Below are 22,248 nucleotides of genomic sequence, written 5' to 3'. Positions count from 1 at the left end.
GAAAGTGATAGCTTCAGTTTTTTGGGATGCTAAAGGCATCATCTTTATTGACTACCTAGAAAGAGGAAAGACCATCAATGCTGTCTATTACTGTGAACTTTTGGAAAAACTTAAGAAAGACATCGAAGAAAAAAGGCAACACCTGAAGAAGAAAAAGGGTTCCGTTCCACCATGATAATGCACCTGCATATTCTGCCAGAATCACTGAACAAAAGATAAACGAATTTCGCTTCCAATTAGTTCCACATCCACCGTACTCACCTGATTTCGCGCCCAGTGACTTCCACCTTTTTCCAAACCTAAAAAAATTTTTGGCTGGAAAGAGATTCCACTCAAATGACGGAGTCATCTCTGAAGTGAATGAGTATTTTGCACACCTTGACAAATCGACCTATTGTGATGGCATAAAAAAGCTGGAACATCGCTGGAATAAGTGCATTGCTAATAAAGGAAACTCTATTGAAAAATAAAAAAAGTTTTAACATTGTTTGTTGTTCTATTTGAGGCCGCAAACTTTCCGAACAGCCCTCATAATAAAGAATTTAATAAGGACATAGAGGCAAAAGAATTAATTCTTAAATTTCTTCATAGGCCTATTCTAATGTTCAATTGCAGAAAGAAGTTTTTCTTGGACTAATGTTAATACAGTAGAGAGTCGTTAATCCGAATCAATTGGGGACTGGGGTTGTTCAGATTAGTGATTTGTTCGGATTACCGATTATGTACAGAAAAATATATTAACCTGTCCGATGTTCAAATTTTTCTTCGTTGCGTGTCACTTCATGTTGAATTTTTCTCCGTTGCATGTCACTTCGTGTTGAATTTTTGTCGATTTTAAGCCTAACGAAAATTTTTATAATAATAATCGAGGCTATTGTATCGTTAAAAATTATTTCTTTATTTTGTACAAACAAAATAAATATATTGAAGAATATAAAAACATGAAAATTATACTTTAGAAGTAAATCTAGTATCAAAAACGTTCGATTCAGCACGACACAGTCCGACTGAAAATCATTTGGATTACCGGCGATTTCGATTTCCAGGGTTCAGATTAACGACTCTCTACTGTATTATGTTAATGGTAATGTGCTAAATATTGTCTGTTAATGAACATGGATGTTAAAGAGATTATGCTTTTTTTCTCTTTCTTTGAATTTGTTATTTTGTAGATTATAATATATTGTAGAGTAATTAACGTTTTTATCTTTTGTATTTTAAATTGATGTATTATAGTACAGAGGTGGGCAAGCAAGAGTTCAGTGGGAGCCACATGTAACTCAATGTAGGTTTTGCAAAACGTATGGGAGCCATAGTTCTCTACTGTTGTGGCGGATAGTATGGTAAGGCTGGGAAGGATAGCACTTTCAGCAAGAGCCACATGTAACTGAAAAAGAGCCGCATTTGCCCATGCCTGTTATAGTACTATTTATTAATTTACTGATGATTTAAAACTTTGTATACCAGTATTTTAAAGTTTTTTTGACTCATTAAATTTATTTCTTAGCACTAAAGAAATCTGACAAATATTACCAACATTGTTTAATATGAAACATTTTTGCATTTTGTATAGTAATTTTGCATGTGGAGATGAAAATTATTGTTTTGATTTTACGATATGCTTGTTACTGTAATTAGTTTATCTTAACCTAATGATAATATTTTATGGAACTGAATTTTAATAGAATCGTGTAAAATTACTGTACTTAAGTGCATTATGTATATTTTAAGTTTATAATCTGATCTAATAGATGTTGTAGTTGAATACTATGGTTTCTTTTGATAAAATGCAAAGTTTAGATTAAAATGTTTTTTTATGTAAAATAAAATTTAATTATTTAAACAATATAATAAAATACGTTAATAATTATATTAATGTAATCATTGTATTTTTGCAGACACATATGGAGATACAAAAACTATTAGAAGAAGATCCTACTATTTACGAGTACGATAGTATTTATGATGATATGAAAAGTAAAAATGCAGAAAAAAGAGAAATCATCATTAAGGATAGAAAAGTAATTTTATTACTTAAATATTTTATTATTACAAATTTTTAATCTATATGAGAAGTGTCAAGAAAGTAAAGAACATTTGGTTATAAAAATGGAAATGAAAACAGTGATGATAAAAAAAAAGTTTTATTAAGTAATCAATATAAGACCAGTTAGTTTTCTACATAGTCACCACTATGTAGAAAAATAAGTGGTTATTGTGGTCATTGTAGAAAAATAAGTGAACATTTGGTCTTGCACTGATTACTTAAGTGTTCTGTGACAAGTACTTAAATTATAATTCAAGCATTTGCGACAGCATGACACTATTTTTGGATTCCTTCATCATAGACTTTCATTGCTAGTTCTTTCAGCCAGTTAGTGCATAAATGCATAAGATTGCAGATATACAACAAATAGTTTAAGTTGCTATAATTTCACATTTACTTGCTAAAATGTTCCAAAGTACAGCATTGTAGATAGGCAACATTTCAGAGATTTTATTATTGTCAATTTTGTGTGCTAGGAGGCACCTAATTATAGAATATTCTAGTACATCATGTTGATTATTGCCTCAATTTGTTTTGAAGTTCGATTAGTTTATATCAAAGTTTTGATCGAAACTAAAATTATTTTTATAATTAGAAAGGTTAGTTTTGTAATAGTTTTATATAGTTGATATAAAAAACTTTAAAATTATTGAATTAATTTCAGGTTTTTCATTTTTTGCAGTATTACAATGTTGTGCATATCTTCATATCTAGTAGTACTTATACTAGGACAATTGTCCAAATTTTTAAAGTAACTTTTTTGTTAGGAGGATACGTATGCTAATTAATAAACTTAGTTAACAACTTTTAAAGTAGATTAATTATATTATATAACTAGTTTAATGCAGCATTTTATAATGTTTAGTAGATACTTCTAAGAACAACTTATTTTTCATATGATGCATACAAAGATATATTATTTTTATGTAAATTCAGATTACCATCTATACTCATGTAAAATTCAAATTTTTTAGACACTTTTTTTAAGGTCAAATTTATGAGGTTGACTATACTACTTTTGAGGGGCTGAAATTCAAGCTAGAATCCAAAGTACTGAATCAGTAGCAGAAGCCCAACTGATGTCTAAATAAATATAAACAAAAACGCAATGAATTAAAGTAATATTACCGATTTGGCACATCTGTAGAATACTGGTCCCCTAAGATGACTTGTTTTCTATAGGAAAGCAAAATTTTAAAGATTTTTGTATTTACATGAAAATAAAATAATCAAGAGATTTCTTTACAAGTGAAGATGTAGCTATTCATTGTTTAATAACACAGGATATTCTTCCATCTCGGAAGCAATGCAGTAATTTGTCATGCCTAGAGGATCAAAGTGACTTTAAAAGTGATTTAAATTCTAATCAACTTCCATACTTCAGATCTGATAGTAAAAGTTGCAGAAAAAAGAAGTCCATTTTCTGTAATAGTTCTTTTAAAAATATGAAACTGGAATTACATGAATTTTGATATTTAATTTTCATATTTTTTTTTTTAATGAAAAAATTTTGACAAATGTTGATCTGTTGTCCATGAAATATTACGGTTGACCTTTACAGGGGGTTTATTAAAAATTTTAGATTTTTGGCCAAAATTATGAGGACATCTTTTACATGTGATCGACTATTACTCGAGTATATACGGTAGTATAAAATGAGTCATCTAATACTAGATAAAGATCATGAAGCATATTTTGAGGAAGTGTTTAGTGATGGTTATATTTCTAAAGTTGCATATGATGTTTCAGATTCAAGCAATGATGAATTTAGTGCAAATACATTAGCAGGTTTGGATGGGCCTGAAGTAATGCCAAAAGAAATATTAATGATGATGATAGAAATAAAGATGTTGCAGAATGTAATTCTGGGAGTGGCAGTGTGACTGATATTTTCACTAATGCTTCGTCATCAACTTAAGTATCACATGCATCAAACTGAAAAAAGCAATTAGTATGATGTAACTTAGTTTGGGGGGAAAAATCTTTGATATTAAATGAATCTCAAACTACATTCAAAGGTTCTGAAACTTTAGCTCTGAAAACACAATACAGATTGTTTTCATATTTCTTTACAGAAGAATTGGTGAAAAAAATTGTTTCTGAAACAAACCTATACTCATTGCAAAAAAATATAAATTGTCCCATAAATATTAGTGCATTAGAAATTGAAAATTTTATTGGTATTATATTTATGTCAGTACAATATTATTTTAATATAAGATGATACTGGTGAAGAAAATATGGATTTCAACATATTACAGACACAATGCCTTTAAATCAGTTTTTGAAAAACTTTAAGAAGTTTTACATTTTAATAATAATGAAAAACATTTACCACAAGATGATACAAACCATGACCATTTTCATAAAATATGGCCTCTGATTGATCATTTGAATAATTGTTTTTAATTGGTTACTCTAAACCAGAGATTATCCATCCACAAGCAAAAGTAAAAAAAAAAAAAAAAAGAGAGAGAGAGAGAGAGATCAAGTACAATTTTGTCTGATAAAGATAGGCAATTCTAGGGTTTCATTTTATTTTTAAATTAATTACTCATTTTTAACATAAAAAATTTTTTTATGGATGACAAAATTAGTTAAAATAAAAATATTTGTTATTAACTGAATTTGTTCCAGCAGGTTGTGTTTGTTTGGTCAAGTATCAAACTTTTTTCTCCGTAAACATATGTTAGAATAGAGAATTGTTTGAGTACCAAGGTACCACTGTAGTTATTTATTAAATTACAATTTTATGATATGAAAACTGAAATATTTGAATCCATGTTATTGTTTCAAAAAATGTTTTTAACCTTCCTTGATTATTTTCATCTATTTAATTACTATAAGTGATGATTAACTGATGCAAAACTTAAGGAACTGTAAAAAGAAATCATTTTAATTAATTATTATTAACACAGTATCTTTGATCGTATTCAATATCATTCAGAAAAGTTTTAATGGATTAGAATGTCTGTAAATTGTTTATTTTTTGAATAATAAAGCATGATTAAAGATTTCCTTTGGTTTTGAAATCTCTATTGTAACAGATGCATCTTTTAAAGTAGAAAAATATTATAATTTACTTCATAAAACTAGATACTAAAGAAAAGGTTGCAATGAAACAGCAGCATGGCTATGGAATACACACCACAAATACATGATTCCATCATGTATCTGTATTTTTGTTTAACCTCATTGCTTCATCACATGTGAATGTTTCAATTAATAAATTTGGCCAGATTACAAAATTAAATTCAATGTGACAAATCAAATTTAAAATCCTAATGTCATTTGAAACTTAATAAATTAATATATTTCATCAGTAAGTACAACAAAGGAAGGTATCAAGAATTTTAAAGTAACCAACAACAATTTGCACTTAATCTATAATAAAATTATTATTAAAAATTAAAATTGAAAATGTTGTAACTTTGTTGCTTTCTGTAGCAGTATAATTTAAGGGGATTTTAATGTCACAATATGTGCTGAATACAAGAGAATCTTAATATTTTAAGAAAATGTTTTGCTAAGGAATTTTTTCAGGCAGTTCAATTTAGTTCATTTTTACACAAAATATTATATACATAAAATTATTCTAGATGATAATACTTGATTAATGTGAACATCATCTTTAACACTTACTCTGCTAACCCTGTGGACACAGTTCATTCCTGTGTGCTTGCTGATTTTTACTATTTTACAGTATATTCTACTGAGAATAAAAAGTTTGACTAAAGGTAGGCAAACAGTGAAAACAGTTTTTTATTTCTGGGATATTAATCAATATTTCTGTCAGTTTTGAGAATTGATGGCTTTCAATTTGCTTGGATTGTATTTAATCTTATATATGCATGTTTTACATACACTGGCAGAAAATAAAATCCCAACGCCAAGAAAAAGTTGTGCTAGATAAACGAAACTTGTGTTTTCATATCTGAAAGATGGCATGTATTCAAATTTTGTGCTAGACGAAGAAGAGTGACGTGAGTAGAACCACTATGAACATGCAAATTACGTTTGCTATAAATACACGATGTAAACTTGTTGAGTGTTACTTATCGTCTGGATTGAATGTTGTGAGTTAAGGTTTGAGTCAAGAATGCCTTTAAGGAGACAAAGAAGGCAGTATCAACAGCCTATTGAGTTTGAACAAGGCTGTGTAATAGGGCTATGAGAAGGTGGATTTTCTTTCCACGCTATTGCAGAAAGACTTGGCAGGGATGTATCCACTGTGCATGATTGTTGGTAGCTGTAGTCACGGGAAGGTGCTGTCTCAAGAAGACCTGGGTTCTACCGCACATGGGCCACTATTGAGAGGGAAGACCCGTATTCACTGCATGGCGGTGGCATATCGTACTGCATCTGCAGCAGAAATTAGAGCTTCTGTTGGCTCCAGAGTGACTCAGTAAACTGTAACAAATCGGTTATTGAGGGACAGTTCCGAGCCAGACGCCCTGTGGCATTTATTCCATTAACTCCAAATCACTGCCATCTGTGACTTCAGTGGTGTCAAGCAAGAGCTCATTGGAGGGTGGAGTGGAGATCTGTTGTGTTCTCAGATGAGAGCTGTTTCTGTCTTGGTGCCAGTGATGGCCATATGTTGGTTAGGAGGAGACCATGTTAGCACTTGGAACCAAGCTGTTTGCAGCATAGACACACTGGACCTACACCAATAGTTATGGTCTGGGGAGCAATTTTCTATGACAGCAGGAGCACTCTTCTCATTATCCTGAGCACTTTGACAGCAAATTTGTACATCAGACTGGTGATTGAACTGGTTGTATTGCCATTCATAAGCAATATTCAAGGGGGTGTTTACCAACAGGCTAATGATCTTCCTCGTACCGTTGCTGTCATCTATTGTGCTCTACAGAGTGTCGACAGAGTTGCCTTGGCCAGTGAGATCACCAGAGCTTACTCTCATCAAGCATGTATGGGACATTATTGGACAACAAATTCAGCTTCACCAACAACCAGCATTAACTGTTGCTGATTTGACTGACCAAGTGAAACAGTCATGGAACTCCATCCCGCAAAATGACATACGGCACCTGTATGACACAATGCATGTATGCTTGCATGCTTGCATTCAAAATCATGGTGACTACAGTGGTTATTAATGTACCACCATTTCAAATTTGAAATGGATCTTCTCACACATACTTTAGCCTGTGACCTTAAAAATTCAATCAAATAAATTTGTTACCTAGACAAATGCTTTGCCTGAATTTTGTTCATCTAAACTAATTTTTCCTTGGTGTTGGGATTTTATTTTCCACCAGTTTAGGAAGATAATATGAGAAAATTGATCATCACTATCATCACCACTGGATTTGTCCAACTCTTAATCAATAAGTTTGCACAATCTTCATTATAATTACACAACATACAATTGCACACAATTACACAATATCAGAATTTGGCTAAAGATAAGGGGCTTAAGCCATTATCTTGTTAAAAATTGATAATTCAAAGGTAATACTAATGGATATTTTGTTGAAATACTTCATAGCAAGGTTTGAGTCTATTGACTCTTGTTTCAACTTGTAACCATAATTTGTAATTAGTAATTTGTAATCTAATAATATCCTTTGTTAATATTTTTACATATATTATGTAATATTGCTTAATAACTTGCACATTATATTATTATTGTAATTATAGTAACCAATTCATCTACTTGCTTACTATTAAGGCAACTGCTTTTGATCTAACATATTTTTAAGGCATCTTTGGGTTGAGTTCAAAATACTCAAAGCATAAAATGACTTTCTATTTATTTATTCTTGATTTTACAAGTTTTTTCCTTCATTAAAACATTGTTAAAGTAAAGGATAAACACCGGAGTGAAACTAAATTAAAATGAACAACTGAAGTGCCTTTGGCCGGTGTGCTTCTTCGAAAACGTTTGTGATTTACTGTGAGAAGAAGCACACCGGCCAAAGGCACTTCAGTTGTTCATTTTAATTTAAAACATTGTTTTGAAGTTAGTTTATTTATGGAATAATTATTTGATTTCAGAGTTATCTACATAGAATCAGACTTTATAAGTTGACGAGATTGTGGAATATTACTTCTGGACTCAGAAATTTTATCTTTTTAGATAACAGTTTAGAAGAATGGTATCATCTTCTCTATTTGATTCTAACCAGTTTATTTTTCAATCAGGAATCAGAGAACTCACAGCTATAAATTCTTGTCCAAAGACCTTCAACTTTCCTTTTATAATATAAATGCATAACTAAATCGAGGCAAAAAAAATGAAAAAACAAAGTTGACTGATGCTTTTGTCTTGAAGTTCTCATAGATTGAAAATGTGCGGAAATTTCTGTGACAACTAGCATTTTACCAAATTTATGATTAGCATGTAATTAGATTATAATTTAAATGAGATAAGTTAAAAAAATATATTAAAAACTTTTTAAAAATGTGTTACAATTTTGCTATGTTATATTTTAATTCTTAACTTTTCTTTGAACTGATACTTTTTCTAAAAGGATTGCTTACACCTTACACTTTGAAAAACTTTGTTAAAGATATTGAATCAAAGAACTGGAATTATATCAAAAGTGCAGATTACATTAGTCAACAGAAATTTTGTTAAATAAACAATTATGACTGTTTCTTGATAATTCTGATGTGCTGAATACAAATCTCAATTTTTCTATTGGACTTCACTTATTTGTAACAGATTAAAACTCTTTATCTGTAATTGTGCAATAAATCACTTTGATTAATCAGAATCGTTATTTAAATAACCTGAAAACACTTCAAAAACGCTTGTAATATGTTGGTTATAGAACTTCATAATGACTTTTACTTTTGAATCCTTTTATCTGTATATCCAAACATTCTGTCAACTTTAAGGCCAGTGCTATACGGTCCAGAGCTCCCTATTCCTGTTGCACTGAAAACGTAAGATGCTTTATCAGCATCTTACACCTTCAGATAAAGCATGCTATCGACTAGTGAAGAAAAGGACCTAGTTTTTCTGCATTAATTGACCCTGTTCTAATCAACCAGTCAGAATTAAATGATCTTGTATATGATCCCGACTTATCCAAAAATACGGGCTGAATTATTTGGTTCTAGATTGAAAGGATGGAGTTTGTTAAGCAAAGATACAAAAATTTTTTTTTTTTTAATGAAAGGTAACATGAATTTGAAACTTTTTCCTGGCCAATTATCTAATATACTGCTATGATGCTGACACTGTCATGAAGACTTTTAGTATTCAGTAAAATCTAGAGAATGGTGACAGTCAATCCAAAATGAGTTCACACGTATAGTTCTGTATGTAACCACAACCACTAATTTATTCACACAAAACAACAACTATTACTCAACTTGAGTTACACAAACAAAAGTACATGAATATGAACGGTTTACACTGTGTGTCTCTACTCGTACACCATACAATACTTTAAAGTTATTCTAGTCCCAACACAGGTCTGTCGAAAGGACACCTTGCAGCAATCCAGCACCTAATCCGCACGTATCAAGATCCGTACCTTTTGGGAAGTTCGAATGCAAGCTTTGAGCCTGCCAAAAGTTGTCCCTTTTATACCCGATGGAGCTCAAGCCGATCCGCCAGTGTTCCCCAGTCTGGGAAAATCCGGCCAATGTCCGTCCGTTGTTGACCAATCATTGTCCATCGACTCAAACGAGTGGCTGTTAATGGACTCTCTTCTAACCGTCATTCCCCAATGGCTTCTGTAACGTGTGCAGATTTGAATTTGAAAATAAAAAGGACCATGACAGTGACTTTTCGTAGATTCTTTCAAGAAAAGTATGAAGGCATTGCTGTTGCATAATGGGAACATATATCAAACGTACAACACCTTTAACATATCCAGTATAAAGTCTTTAATAGCTTAAAAAAGAAGAAGAGGGAACCTACTACGGTCTCATCATATTCTTGTATTTATTACTGTTTATTAATTTCTTCTTTTATTCTGTTTGTAGCATAGTCCCATCTATGCGCAGTCGTGGTTTTTTGTAAATTCGAATTTGATTCGATGTTATTCTTCGTTTAACTGACGAAGGCTGATTAACGCAGCCGAAAACGTGTTTAAGCTATTAAAGACTTCATACTGGATATGATAATGGGAACATATATCCATCAGTTCTATTGCTCACCACATCACAGAATCATATGAAAGCGTGAAGCTTGTCCTAAGTTGCATACAATGTTATCTCCACAGATGGCATATTTGTGGTGATTTAAAAGTGTTAGCTCTATTTTTGGGACTACAGCTAGGCTTCACAAAGTTCTGCTGCTTTTTGTGTCTGTTGACAACTAGAGATTGTAAACTGCAATTCATCAAACAACAATGACCAAAGAAAGACTGACTTGCTGTTGGAGAGACGAACATAGTAAATGAGCCACTTGTCTCCTGGAGAAAAATATACTTTCCACCTGTCTACTTATAAAACTTGGTTTGATGAAACTGTGAAAGCCATAGAGTAATGGGCAAAGGTACTTACCTTTGCCCATTACTCTATGGATCATTACTCTATGAAGACTAAGTTTCCTACAGTTAGTCATGATAAGATCAGGTAGGGCATGTTTGTTGGTCTGCAAATACAGGAACTAATGAAAGTTTCTGAATTTAAAAAAGCTTGAATGTATCGGAGGCAACTGTGTGGGCAGTTCCCTTAAGAAATGAACAATTTTCTTGGTAACCATAGGGCATATAACTATAAAAGGAAACTCTTGTGGAACTACAGACAACCAGGATGTTGTGTCTCTCTCAAGATTCATTTCTTGGACTCGCATCTGGATTTCTTTCCCAGTAACTTAGGTTGCTGTAAGTGATGAACACAGCAAAAGATTCCGTCAGGGGTTATAAACCATCTGCTGTTAAGCTGACTAAGCTGTTACCAAAATAGATGGAGTCTAAGAATATTAGATGACTACTGCTGGACACTGCAGACAGATGTTCCTGCAGTTAAATGCAGCAGGAAATCTATAAAGACTACATTTTAGGTGAATATACAATCATTACTACTAGTCATGTTTTCATCACAAATAATGTTTTGCTGGCAGAAAGAAATGATCATTACTTAAAAACTGACCCAATAAATAGAAATGGAAAGTAGATTTGAAATCAGTAAAAGATTTTTATAAAAATCATCTTACGACTTATCCTAATTTTTATAAAAATCATCCTTTAACAGACGTCGAGTTTTATTTTGTTTCTCAGTATAATTAAGGAATATAGAAAATTCCAACAACTAAATAAATTCTTTCACTTGTATATGTTTTGTATTGCTTATTTGTTATAAAATAAATGAAATAATCATTATTATTTTTTAATTAAGATAAAAATTTCTCATATTAATATAGTAAAAATGTTTTGAAACCTGTTTATTTACAAATCTTATTTTTCTGTATTCATAATAAATTATATAAAAATAAAGTTTGAACAATATTTAAATCATTATAATAAATTATTAATTGAATTGGAAGTATTTCTTATAATGCTTTTTTATATTTTAATAGCCTAAATATATAGGATCACTAATGAAAGCTGCTGAATTAAGGAAAAAAGAGTATGAAAGAAGAATAGAGAGACAAATTCAGAAAGAAAGAGAAAAAGAAGGAAATGAATTTGAAGATAAGGAGGCTTTTGTTACGTCTTCATATAAGAAAAAATTGTTAGAAAAGCAAGAAGAAGAAGAACGAGAACGTAGACAAAAAGAATTAGAAGGTATAGTATTTATTCTAAAACCATTTAAAATTCATTTTATTTATATTTATTCATCTTGAAGAAAATTTGAAATGCTATCTTATATGTAATTATTTTAAGAAAATGAAGGTCACTTCTGTTGATGTTAAGAAAATATGAATATTTCAAATGAAAATATATGAATTTTTTTATAATTAAACTATTTATCATCATAATATAATAAAACAATATAATTAAAAAAATCTATTTCTTATGAATAAAAAGTCATAATTTTTATTGACACTAAAAAGTTTAAGAAGCACTATTGAATTATTTTTTTTATATATATAATTATATAGGTAGAAGTAAGTTTCATTTTCTTAAGAATTATTATATGTAGTATGCTTCTAAGTTTATTATATACATAAAAATCATAATTAAAATATCTCTAAAGCCATCTGCAAATATACAGTATTTAGCAGTTGAAACTCATTCAAACATCATCAATCAATACTGTGATATATGTGGAAGTGATTTCTTGGGAATAGATGATTCCAAAGAATTATCACCAGACAGAATTTGTCATTGCAGGCAGAAAGAGAAAGCATAATATTGCATGTAGTAGTACAGTTTGTTCAGATGACTGTTGAATATAAAAGAAAAAACACAAAACATTCTTGCCATACTTGCACATAATGGAAGTTGCAATGGTTATTAGGTTAAAGTTTACCTAGGGAACCCCAACAGCCACTCTTCCAGAATCTCGAAAGCATTTATGATTAGAAATGCAAATTTTTAATTTTCGTTTTAATTAACCTATTCTAATAAATTACCAATAATTTTGGTAATTTATTACGGAATAGAATAGGTTAGGTTAGAACAGGCATGTCAAACTCATATGATATTACGGGCCACATGATCTATTATGTATAAGTCGGGGGCCGCATGTTTTCAATGTTCAAAAAATTAATAAAATACGATTTTTAGAATGATTATATTATGTATTTAATAGACTCAATATATTGTATATTATACGTATGTACATAATATGAAATATAAAATGTCTATTTTTTAAACTTAAAAATATTTTATATTTTTATAAACATAAAAGTTATAATAAGAAATAAACAAAATTGCAGTTTAATATTACTTTTTAGAAGATATTTGACAACGTTTCTTCACAAAGGAAGTCATCAAAATTTGGTTGAATATATTCAACTGATGCAATTTTTAAAATTGATGATAAATGTTGATCAGTTAACCTTGACCTTTCTGAATTTTTGTTTTCATTAAAGAAAGTCAGCGTATTCTGTAAATTTTAATTTAGGTGATTTAAGCAATAGATATTGGCAGCTTTCAAAGCTTTCTTTTCCTATTTGTTTTCGCCAAAGTAATCATTTTTGTTTGAAAGCGTTAATATTATCAAATAGCGTTGTCAAAACACGATTTTTGCCTCGAAGCTTAAGATTAAGTCGATTAAGATGACTCGTAATATCAACTGAGAAAGCCAGGACCATTATCCTTTGTCCATCTTTTAATTCAGCACATTCATAACTTTTTGTTTCCAAGAAAATTATGATTTCGTCCAGCAATTTGAAGAATTGGTTTAGCACTTTATGACTCGAAAGCCAACGGACTTCCATATAATATGGTAGATCGGTGTATTCACATTCTATCTTCCAGAAATGAAGCGAATTGAGATTATTAAATCTACCTGCCCGAATATAATTTACAAATCACAAAAATTATGATGTTTACAAAGTAGATTCACACAGTCAAAGTTCCGAAAGTCACTATTCCTGAACAGATCCATCAAAAAGACACCTCGCAACGTATACTTCAGATACATTCAATTGTCACGGCAATAGTAGACGAAACACCTTACGGCAGAGCGCACAAACGTCCCCCTTGACGTTCCAGCAAACAGTTGACTTTTGCGCCAAAACCTTTCCTTTTATATGGATTGTAGCAATCGCTGATGGACAAATCAGCACGTAGCAGTCTTCCACGACGTACGCTCTTGTACGATGTTCGCCGACCAATCATCGTTCGTAGATTCAAAGCCCTGGCCGTTATCCAACCGTCTTTCCTAGCGTCGACCAATTTGAATTGGTTGGACGAAATACGGAACAAACACAAAAAGGGCGGGAATCGTACAGTTCAAAAAAGTTCAAACTTTCCAACTTCAAGCGTCAAAGCTTGATATTTAAAATTTTTTTTAAAGTCTCAGTGGGCCGCGACCCGAGTGTTGGTGGGCCGCATGCGGCCCGCGGGCCGCGTGTTTGACATGCCTGGGTTAGAACATGTTCCCTGATTCCAGCAAACAGAAGAAAAGAATAATTGGGTAATTTATTAGAATAGGTTAGGTTAGGTTAGAACGTGTGTACTCGGGCCCATGAAAATTAAAAATTTGCATTTCTAATCGAAAATGCTATCGAGATTCTGGAAGAGTGGCTGTTGGGGTTCCCTAGGTAAACCTTAACCGGTTATTATGTTAATTCAACATGCTTATGAAGCTGTATATCAAAATAAGAGTAATATTCTATTTTGGAAATTCTGACAATATAAGTAATTGTGAGAGATCTAACTACACCATATACCTTCAGAAGAATGGCTATTCAATTTGCAAAAACTGGATATCTAAATTTCCAGTTCCTCAAATCAGTTTGTATTCTCTTCCTTGGTCACTCTTAAAATTTGTCAACAAGTGAAATAATGTTTCCTCTGCTGTTGCAGATCAATCACTGAGTGAATAATGCAACAGGTTCTGTGTGAGTACTGTAAAATAGTTGGATGTGCTCTACATCAGATGTTTCTCAAGCTAGGGATAATTGAGATCTCAGTTGGCACTATTTTTAAACATTTAAATATTAAATAATTTTTAATGCATTAAATACATTGCAATAATAATAACAAAAGCACCACAATATAATAAAAAAAAAATTTGTTTTTTATGAAAAGTCATCATTTTCCTTAACATTAAAAAGTTTAAGAAGCACTAATTAATTAATTATTATGCTTTTGTGTCGACACAACTCTATTGTAATTTAAAATTTATCTTGTATACTAGTACTTATGAATTAACAGGACTTATTATAGTGGAATTATGGATGCAGATATTTAGTCTTACAGATCAGAAATAATATTTTTTTTAGGTGAGCTAAATAAAAAAATTTATTTCTGATCTGTAAGACTAAATATCTGCACATATAATTCCACTATAATAAGTCCTGTTAATTGATAAAAAAGTACTAGTATACAAGATAAATTTTAAATCACTAATTAATTGTTTTATTACTGTCATTTGTGATTATGAAATGTTTTTGTTGGTTATTTCAATTGTCAATAATTATTAAATTAATCAATTGATATAAAATGTGTATAAGAGTATAAATATTACTTACAGTAAAGCATCGATTATCTGAATGTTAATCAACCGAATGTTGATTAACCGAAAGCTTTTCACTCGGCAACTTTAAATTTTTGTTAGTGCTATGGCATTGCAATCTTTGGCTATGTCTTGGGCTATTCCAATATTATTTTTGTTGGTTTGCATGTGTTAGCTGGCAGCACTGTGCGACCATGAGAGGATACTTAAAGACATGTCAGGATTTGAACGAATTTCAAATCCTGGCATGTCTTTAACATGGGATAGGTTAATATATTTTTTCGTACATAATCAGTTATGCGAAAAATCAATTTTCTGAACAACTCCAGTTCCCAATTGATTCAGATAATCAATGCTCTACTGTATTTACATTTTTAACAACCAGCTTAGGTTAATTAATTTTTAAAATGTTTTATTATGTAGTCTTATATATATTCATATAAACCAATTATGAATATAAATTCGGGGGTTAAATGTGAAAGTGTTAAATTAGATTTAGGGAGCCTTGTTACTAAAAAGTTTGAGTAGCACTGTTCCACTGATACTTTTGCAACCTTTTCCCATGTACAGCACACCTATGTACTTTCCAGAATTCTGTGGAATACTACAAGTAAAAATATACAAAAATATAAGAATTACAAAGCACATACCAAAAAATACTGATTTACTGTTTCTTACTTGTGATAATATTTGAACTTAGGTTATAATCAATCTTATTCCTTATTTCAATTTTATTTCTTACCAACCTGAAAAGTCTGGACAAAGTATCATGCAGTACTGCTGTGAAGACACATGTTCAGGATCTCAACTCTCTGATTGTATGTGCAAGTTACAGAGACACTGTCTGTTGCTTCACAAAAATTGAGATAGAAACTGTGACATGTGACTTGCCAAATTTACATGTGTACAGATTCTGTGAAATATGACTCTCACTGTTTAAAGCAGTGGTTCTTAACCTTTTAGTGATAAGGGACCATTTATCAAAATTTTTTTCTTGCCATGGACCACGAGCTGTTTGGCAGTAATATAAGTGCTTATAAGGTTGTTCTATGAATTAAATATGTACAAAATTATTCGGAGCCAAGAGTATTATATTATTTGCGAAAATGTTACATTAATTATATTATTTTAGTGCAATTTTTGTAACTGCATAGTGTTTACCAACTGCTGGATTCTTTGTTCAGTGCTACTCAAAGCCAAACACATGTCGGCACTGGCATCCAACTGATTTCGATGTTTATTTTTAATTATCAAAAGCACTGAGAATCGCATAAATATGTGGTTGAAAATAAGGTTAGGTACCGTAAAGCGATTTCTCGAATTTTAGAGGAAGCAATAGCTTTTTGGTTCCAAAAATCTTCAAGATTAATTCCTGTCTCAAAAGTATCCTTGCAGTTACTATCGTGTTGCATTTCAATTAACTCTTATTGTGTTTCATCCGACACCTCAGAAATATTGACTATGAAAGGATTGCGGATCAGTTTCCGAATACCTTTGTCCTTGCAGTCAGGAAAATAGTGATTGAATTCATTTTTCAAGTTTTGCAAATGGAATGCAAAAGTTTTGCACAATTACATTCAATTGTGAAATTGAAGCGATACCAATATGTGATTTTTTGGTGTTCTACCAGGGTTCCGAAAAAAGTAGAAACCCCACTTGACTGACACCAATATGTGAGAACGGGGAGAAGTAGGCGGAAGTCGTACCTCCCTTTCCGGAACTCACTTATCAAGATGGCTAAAGTTCGTTCGGTCCCTAGAGGCGGGACTTTTCTTGTCGGGTGAGTGGATAGGAGGTGAGATGGGGTCGACGGTAAGGCGAAAGCGATATTCAAGACAAGAGGACACCAATTAACAAATATAACAACATTTGTTAAAATTAACAAAGGACACCAATACAAATCTAACTAGATTCCCTAAGTCGTGTAGGGTTTGAGCGAGAGCTTACAGTTCAGTTCATACCTCTTAATTCATTTCCTTAGTTAGTTAGCACTTGGATATCCACGAGGTGGAGATTAGTATCCGAATTAGGCACAGTTTTATACAATCGCGACTGAGCGTGGAGACGTTAGGACGGTAGGTCCGAGCGGTGACAACCTGCGATTGCGGGTTGTCCGGCAGATGATAAGAGACTCCCCTGAGGGGGGGGAGGAGTGGCTTTTATAGCTTTTGGCTGGGAAAATCGGTTACGTGATCGAGGGTGGATGGCGATCAGGGTTATAGGTGTTCCCGGGACCAAAAATATATGACGAATTCGAACGCTAAGTGTAAACTTAGGTTGCAAGACGATCTGGATACAGTTTAAGAACAAAGGGTTGTTGACAGTTATCTGTCCGGGGACGCATATTTTCTCGTCCGGGACTGTTTTTAGACAGGATGTTTATATCCAAGACTGTCTTTAGGCAGGATGTTTTTAACAAGAAAATTCTCAAGTTAATAAAAGGAACGATTATTAAAATTTTTCATTCAGGGGAATTTCTGGATCTCACATAATGCTCTTTTGTATTTGTCCTTTAATCTCAGCACACTTCTTCTCTGTGCCTTCTATATCTGTTACCGGACTGCGGCGACACCTGGTGCAGGTTAGTAAGGTTAATAACGCGCCAAGGTATTTACTAGGGAAAGTTAAACCCAGAGAGGTTTCCCGTTGCCGTCTCTGGGACGCGATGTTACGCGTGGGAATAATGCCTTCCGGGAGGTCTTTTAAAGGAAACTGGCCCCTATTCAGGTGTTACAAACGTGGGAAAACCCAGAAAACTCCACGTGGCCACCCTGTCCTAATGTGACGGGAACCCGCAACCAAACTTCCAGCGTTTAGCAACAGAACCGCTCGGCCACCGGTGGGCATCTCAGCACACTGTCTGTCAATAATAGGGTTCAATGTATCAAATGCAGAAAAATTCTCTTGTTTAACTTTTCTGATCAATAGGTCGATTTTAGTGATAAACGCACTGATTTTATCTTCAAATGCAAATATATTGCTAGTGCCTTCCAATTTCATATTTCCTGAACCTTGCAGTTGAAGGTTCAATTTATTTAGTTGTGCAAAAAAATCCACTAAATAAGCAAAATGTATTTGAAATTTGAACTGACAGAACTCGTTGTCATTTATTTAATAATTTTAGGATGACTTCACGGACCACTTCGGGTGCTTTCAGGGACCACCAGTGGTCCACGGACCACCGGTTAAGAACCACTGGTTTAAAGACAACTTTGTTAGTAAATGCCTGTACACTTTGGCAGCCATATTCTATGAAATATGGCTGCCAAAGTTTGAAGGTTGTTAGAATTCTTTGTCACAAACATCAATAGTAATAAAACATGTTTGTGCCTTCCATAAACTCTGCACTTTTCCTCCTCTAGGAGGCATTGTGCCATGGCACATTGATTGCATAGCTCTGCTCTTCATAACTGTGTGAAAAATACTGCATAAATTATTGCATTTTCTTTAATCTTCACATACGATGAGTCACACACTACTCTCTGGTGATGCAGAAGCCCAGTTGACATTTGGTCTGACATTCTTTGTGGAATGGAGCTAGATAATGATTGTGGAAGACTTATGGGAAGGTAATTTTTACTTAAATAATGAATACTTATTTCTGCATTTGCTAAAGATTTTATTTTATTTTATTTTGAGAACTATTAAACTTTAACTATTGTAACTAACTTCCTGGAAATATCGAGAGGTTCTGAATAGTTTTGTTTTTCTGCATTTGCAGCAGCAATGGCACATTCATTTGATCATGTTTTATAGAAGATGGAACACCCCCTCACATTGCAATCCTCCACTTAGTAAGAACGGTGTATAGAGTATTTCTATTGGTTATCTAGGTATAATTTGTTTTGTACAGAGATGATGTTGCATGGATCAACTTGATTTGAATGGGATAACAATGCTGGTGTTAATAGATCTGTGTATCATTTTCCCTATTTGCTACTTCAGAAAGTACTACACATAGTAAGGAATAGCATCATAGAAAAAAGTGGTTTGTTTAAAACCTTGGATATCATTTGCTATGCATACTAGCTCTTCATAACTAATTGAAATTTATATTCTCATCAATAACAAAATTAAAGATTGTTTGATATGATTACTTTAAGGATATAATTATTTTGAATGTTAAATTATTTATTTAGTGAAATGGTTAGATCATGATTGTTTTCTTATGATTATTATAAGAATGTAGTATGTAACAAATAATGAGTTTTTGTTGTCCATATTCTGGTTTTTGCAATAAAATGTTACACACAATTAAGTCTGTTAAAATTTGAAAGATACATTTTATAGATGTATACAGAAGGGAATTAAATAGAAGAAATCATTAAATAATAAATACACTCAAACCTGTTTTTCTGCGGTCTTTTTTTGCGCGATTTTTTATACGTGCAATGTGTTTTGTGCAATTATTTTTGTGCAGTATACCAATTTAATTGAAATTCATATACCGCACACAAAAAATCACACAAAACAAATCACACAAATAAAAAATCGCACAGAAATAGACCGCATAAAAACAGGTTTGAGTGTACTGTGAATAAAATACAAAGTTAACCTTTTTATTAACAGTGTTTACTACTAAAGTATTAAAACTGATATAAACTTGAGATGAACTGGCAATAAAAGTATAAAACAATATATGAAAGTTATCTTATATTTCAGAGAGATGGATAATAAACTGAAAGTGCATCTTTCTAATAAGATCACTACGTTTCATTGGGTAATTTTTTTATATATTGCATAAAATGGCTAATGAGCTTCATTGTAAGCCTTTCTCTGTCCATTTTATATTGTCATAGAATTTTAAACTAGATTAAGTATTTAGTTATTCAATTGTAGAGTTGAATGAATCTCTTATTACTCTACTTTAAATTATGTTTACTCTAAATTAAGATAGATACTATGTATTCAATTGATAATCACTAAATCAGAAATTTCAGTAAATAAAATTATTTTGGATGTAATGAGATTAATTTACACAAAAGTGACTAAAATTATAAAATAAACAGATTTATAATCAAAGATATAAATTTTATGAAATTTATTTGAATATGAAATTTATTTGAATATTATATTTCAGAGAGGATGGATGTAACGAAACAACAGGATTTAAGTGGATTTTACAGACACTTTTTAAATCAAACTACCGGAGAAGAACAAATTCCCAGCATCGATTCGAAAAAAGAATCAAAAGAAGGATTAACAGGAAATTCCGAAGAAAAAGAGGATAAACAATCGTTGGAATTAAAACGTGCCAAAGAAGCAATATCAAAATTGAAACAAGATACGAAAAACAGCAGCAGTAGTGATAGTAACAGTAGTTCATCTGAGAGTTCGGAAGAGGTCTATAACCAAAGAAGGAAGGAGGAACGAAAAAATCATTCTAAACGTAAAAGTCGATCTCGTCGTGACGATAGCGACAGCGACCGTGACAGACATTCTAGAAAAAAACCAAAGCATTTTCACAAAGATTCTAAATATAGACATAGACGTCCAACTTCTTCGGAAGACGAAAGTTATCGAAGGAAAGAGAGACATCGAAGCGATGAAAAACGTAGTGATGACCACCATCACAGAAAGAAGTCAAAATCCAGTCACAGCAGTTCCAGTCACAAAAAAAAGACCAGCAGGCATAGTAAACGTCGCGATTATTCTTCGGATTCGGATAGATGAAATTGAATGTCAACAAAACTGATTAATTTTATCTTATATTCATACAAATATTTGGATTTGTATTCACGGATCATAAACGATCTCTTCGTATTGCCAATAAAGTTATTATCCAAATCATCGTAGCTTCACTTAAAGATTTTTTTTATATCGTAAGCAAATATTAATTTTAGTTTTATTCGATGAGGTAATTTATTATGAACGCAATAAAATATTCGTAATTTCTTCGTCCGATGGTTCTTTTATTTTTTAAATAATTTTTAAAGACGAATTCGCCCAAAACTGGGATCACTATTTATTACTTTTGCGTTCTAGACGATACATTTCCGGCGACCGACCTTCCTTTCTAGGCTACTAGCCGCCAAAAAGTTAAAAAAGTCATTAAAAAACACAAAAATTTTCTAAAATCGGAACTGGTGTTATACGAACGTCTTTCTTGTTACCATCTGTACCTTCTTGGGGGTGTTTCGGCCTTTTATCCACAAAAAATGAGCGCTGGAAAATGTAGATTAAGCAGGTTCCCCCTGGTGACGATATTTTATACTCATAATTCGTAATTTCTTCGTCCGATGGTTCTTTTATTTTTTAAATAATTTTTAAAGACGAATTCGCCCAAAACTGGGATCACTATTTATTACTTTTGCGTTCTAGACGATACATTTCCGGCGACCGACCTTCCTTTCTAGGCTACTAGCCGCCAAAAAGTTAAAAAAGTCATTAAAAAACACAAAAATTTTCTAAAATCGGAACTGGTGTTATACGAACGTCTTTCTTGTTACCATCTGTACCTTCTTGGGGGTGTTTCGGCCTTTTATCCACAAAAAATGAGCGCTGGAAAATGTAGATTAAGCAGGTTCCCCCTGGTGACGATATTTTATACTCATAATTCGTAATTTCTTCGTCCGATGGTTCTTTTATTTTTTAAATAATTTTTAAAGACGAATTCGCCCAAAACGGATTTATTTCTAGTAGCCTAGAAAGGAAGGTCGGTCGCCGGAAATGTATCGTCTAGAACGCAAAAGTAATAAATGGTGATCCCAGTTTTGGGCGAATTCGTCTTTAAAAATTATTTAAAAAATAAGTAATAAAATATTATTATTAGGTATCATTTAAGTTCTCGTCCTGTTTTTTATTTATTAATTACAAGTAAGTGAAAATTTGGATGGAAACTATTCCGATTTTCTGAAAACAGTTAAGAAACAATGACAGACCAATTGCTTTCATAAGCTTCAGTAATGATTATTTCATTGGAAGAATTTTCTATTTAAAAATTCGCATAAAATATCTGTATTCTATTACGTACAGTATGTTAATTGGTTAAAATACAAATAATTTTGTTTTAAATATGTCGAATAATACACATTTTACAGAATTTTAATTTTAAATATTGATAATTGAACAATAGAAAATATACTTAACCATAAATTTTTCTTAAATCGTTAGCCAAACGTAAAATACTAAATTATTTTTCT

At 31.9% G+C, this 22,248-nt stretch overlaps 1 protein-coding gene across 1 annotated transcript; it reads left to right on the top strand.

The window, feature by feature from the left end:
- Window positions 1–1,898: 1,898 nt before the first annotated feature.
- On the top strand, window positions 1,899–20,896 carry LOC136985032 (nuclear speckle splicing regulatory protein 1-like; the record flags this gene model as incomplete). The annotated part of the gene is given in 3 exon segments (XM_067282226.1): window positions 1,899–2,021; window positions 11,553–11,760; window positions 20,187–20,896. Coding segments are annotated over 3 exon segments (924 nt in total), but the record flags the coding sequence as incomplete, so codon positions are not given.
- Window positions 20,897–22,248: the final 1,352 nt, after the last annotated feature.

Source organism: Centruroides vittatus, unplaced genomic scaffold, assembly GCF_030686945.1.
Source record: "Centruroides vittatus isolate TY-2023 unplaced genomic scaffold, ASM3068694v2 contig_943, whole genome shotgun sequence".
Taxonomy (NCBI): Eukaryota; Metazoa; Arthropoda; class Arachnida; order Scorpiones; family Buthidae; genus Centruroides; species Centruroides vittatus.
The sequence above is the reverse complement of the archived record's forward strand: the minus strand, read 5'-3'. Positions and strand labels throughout refer to the sequence as shown.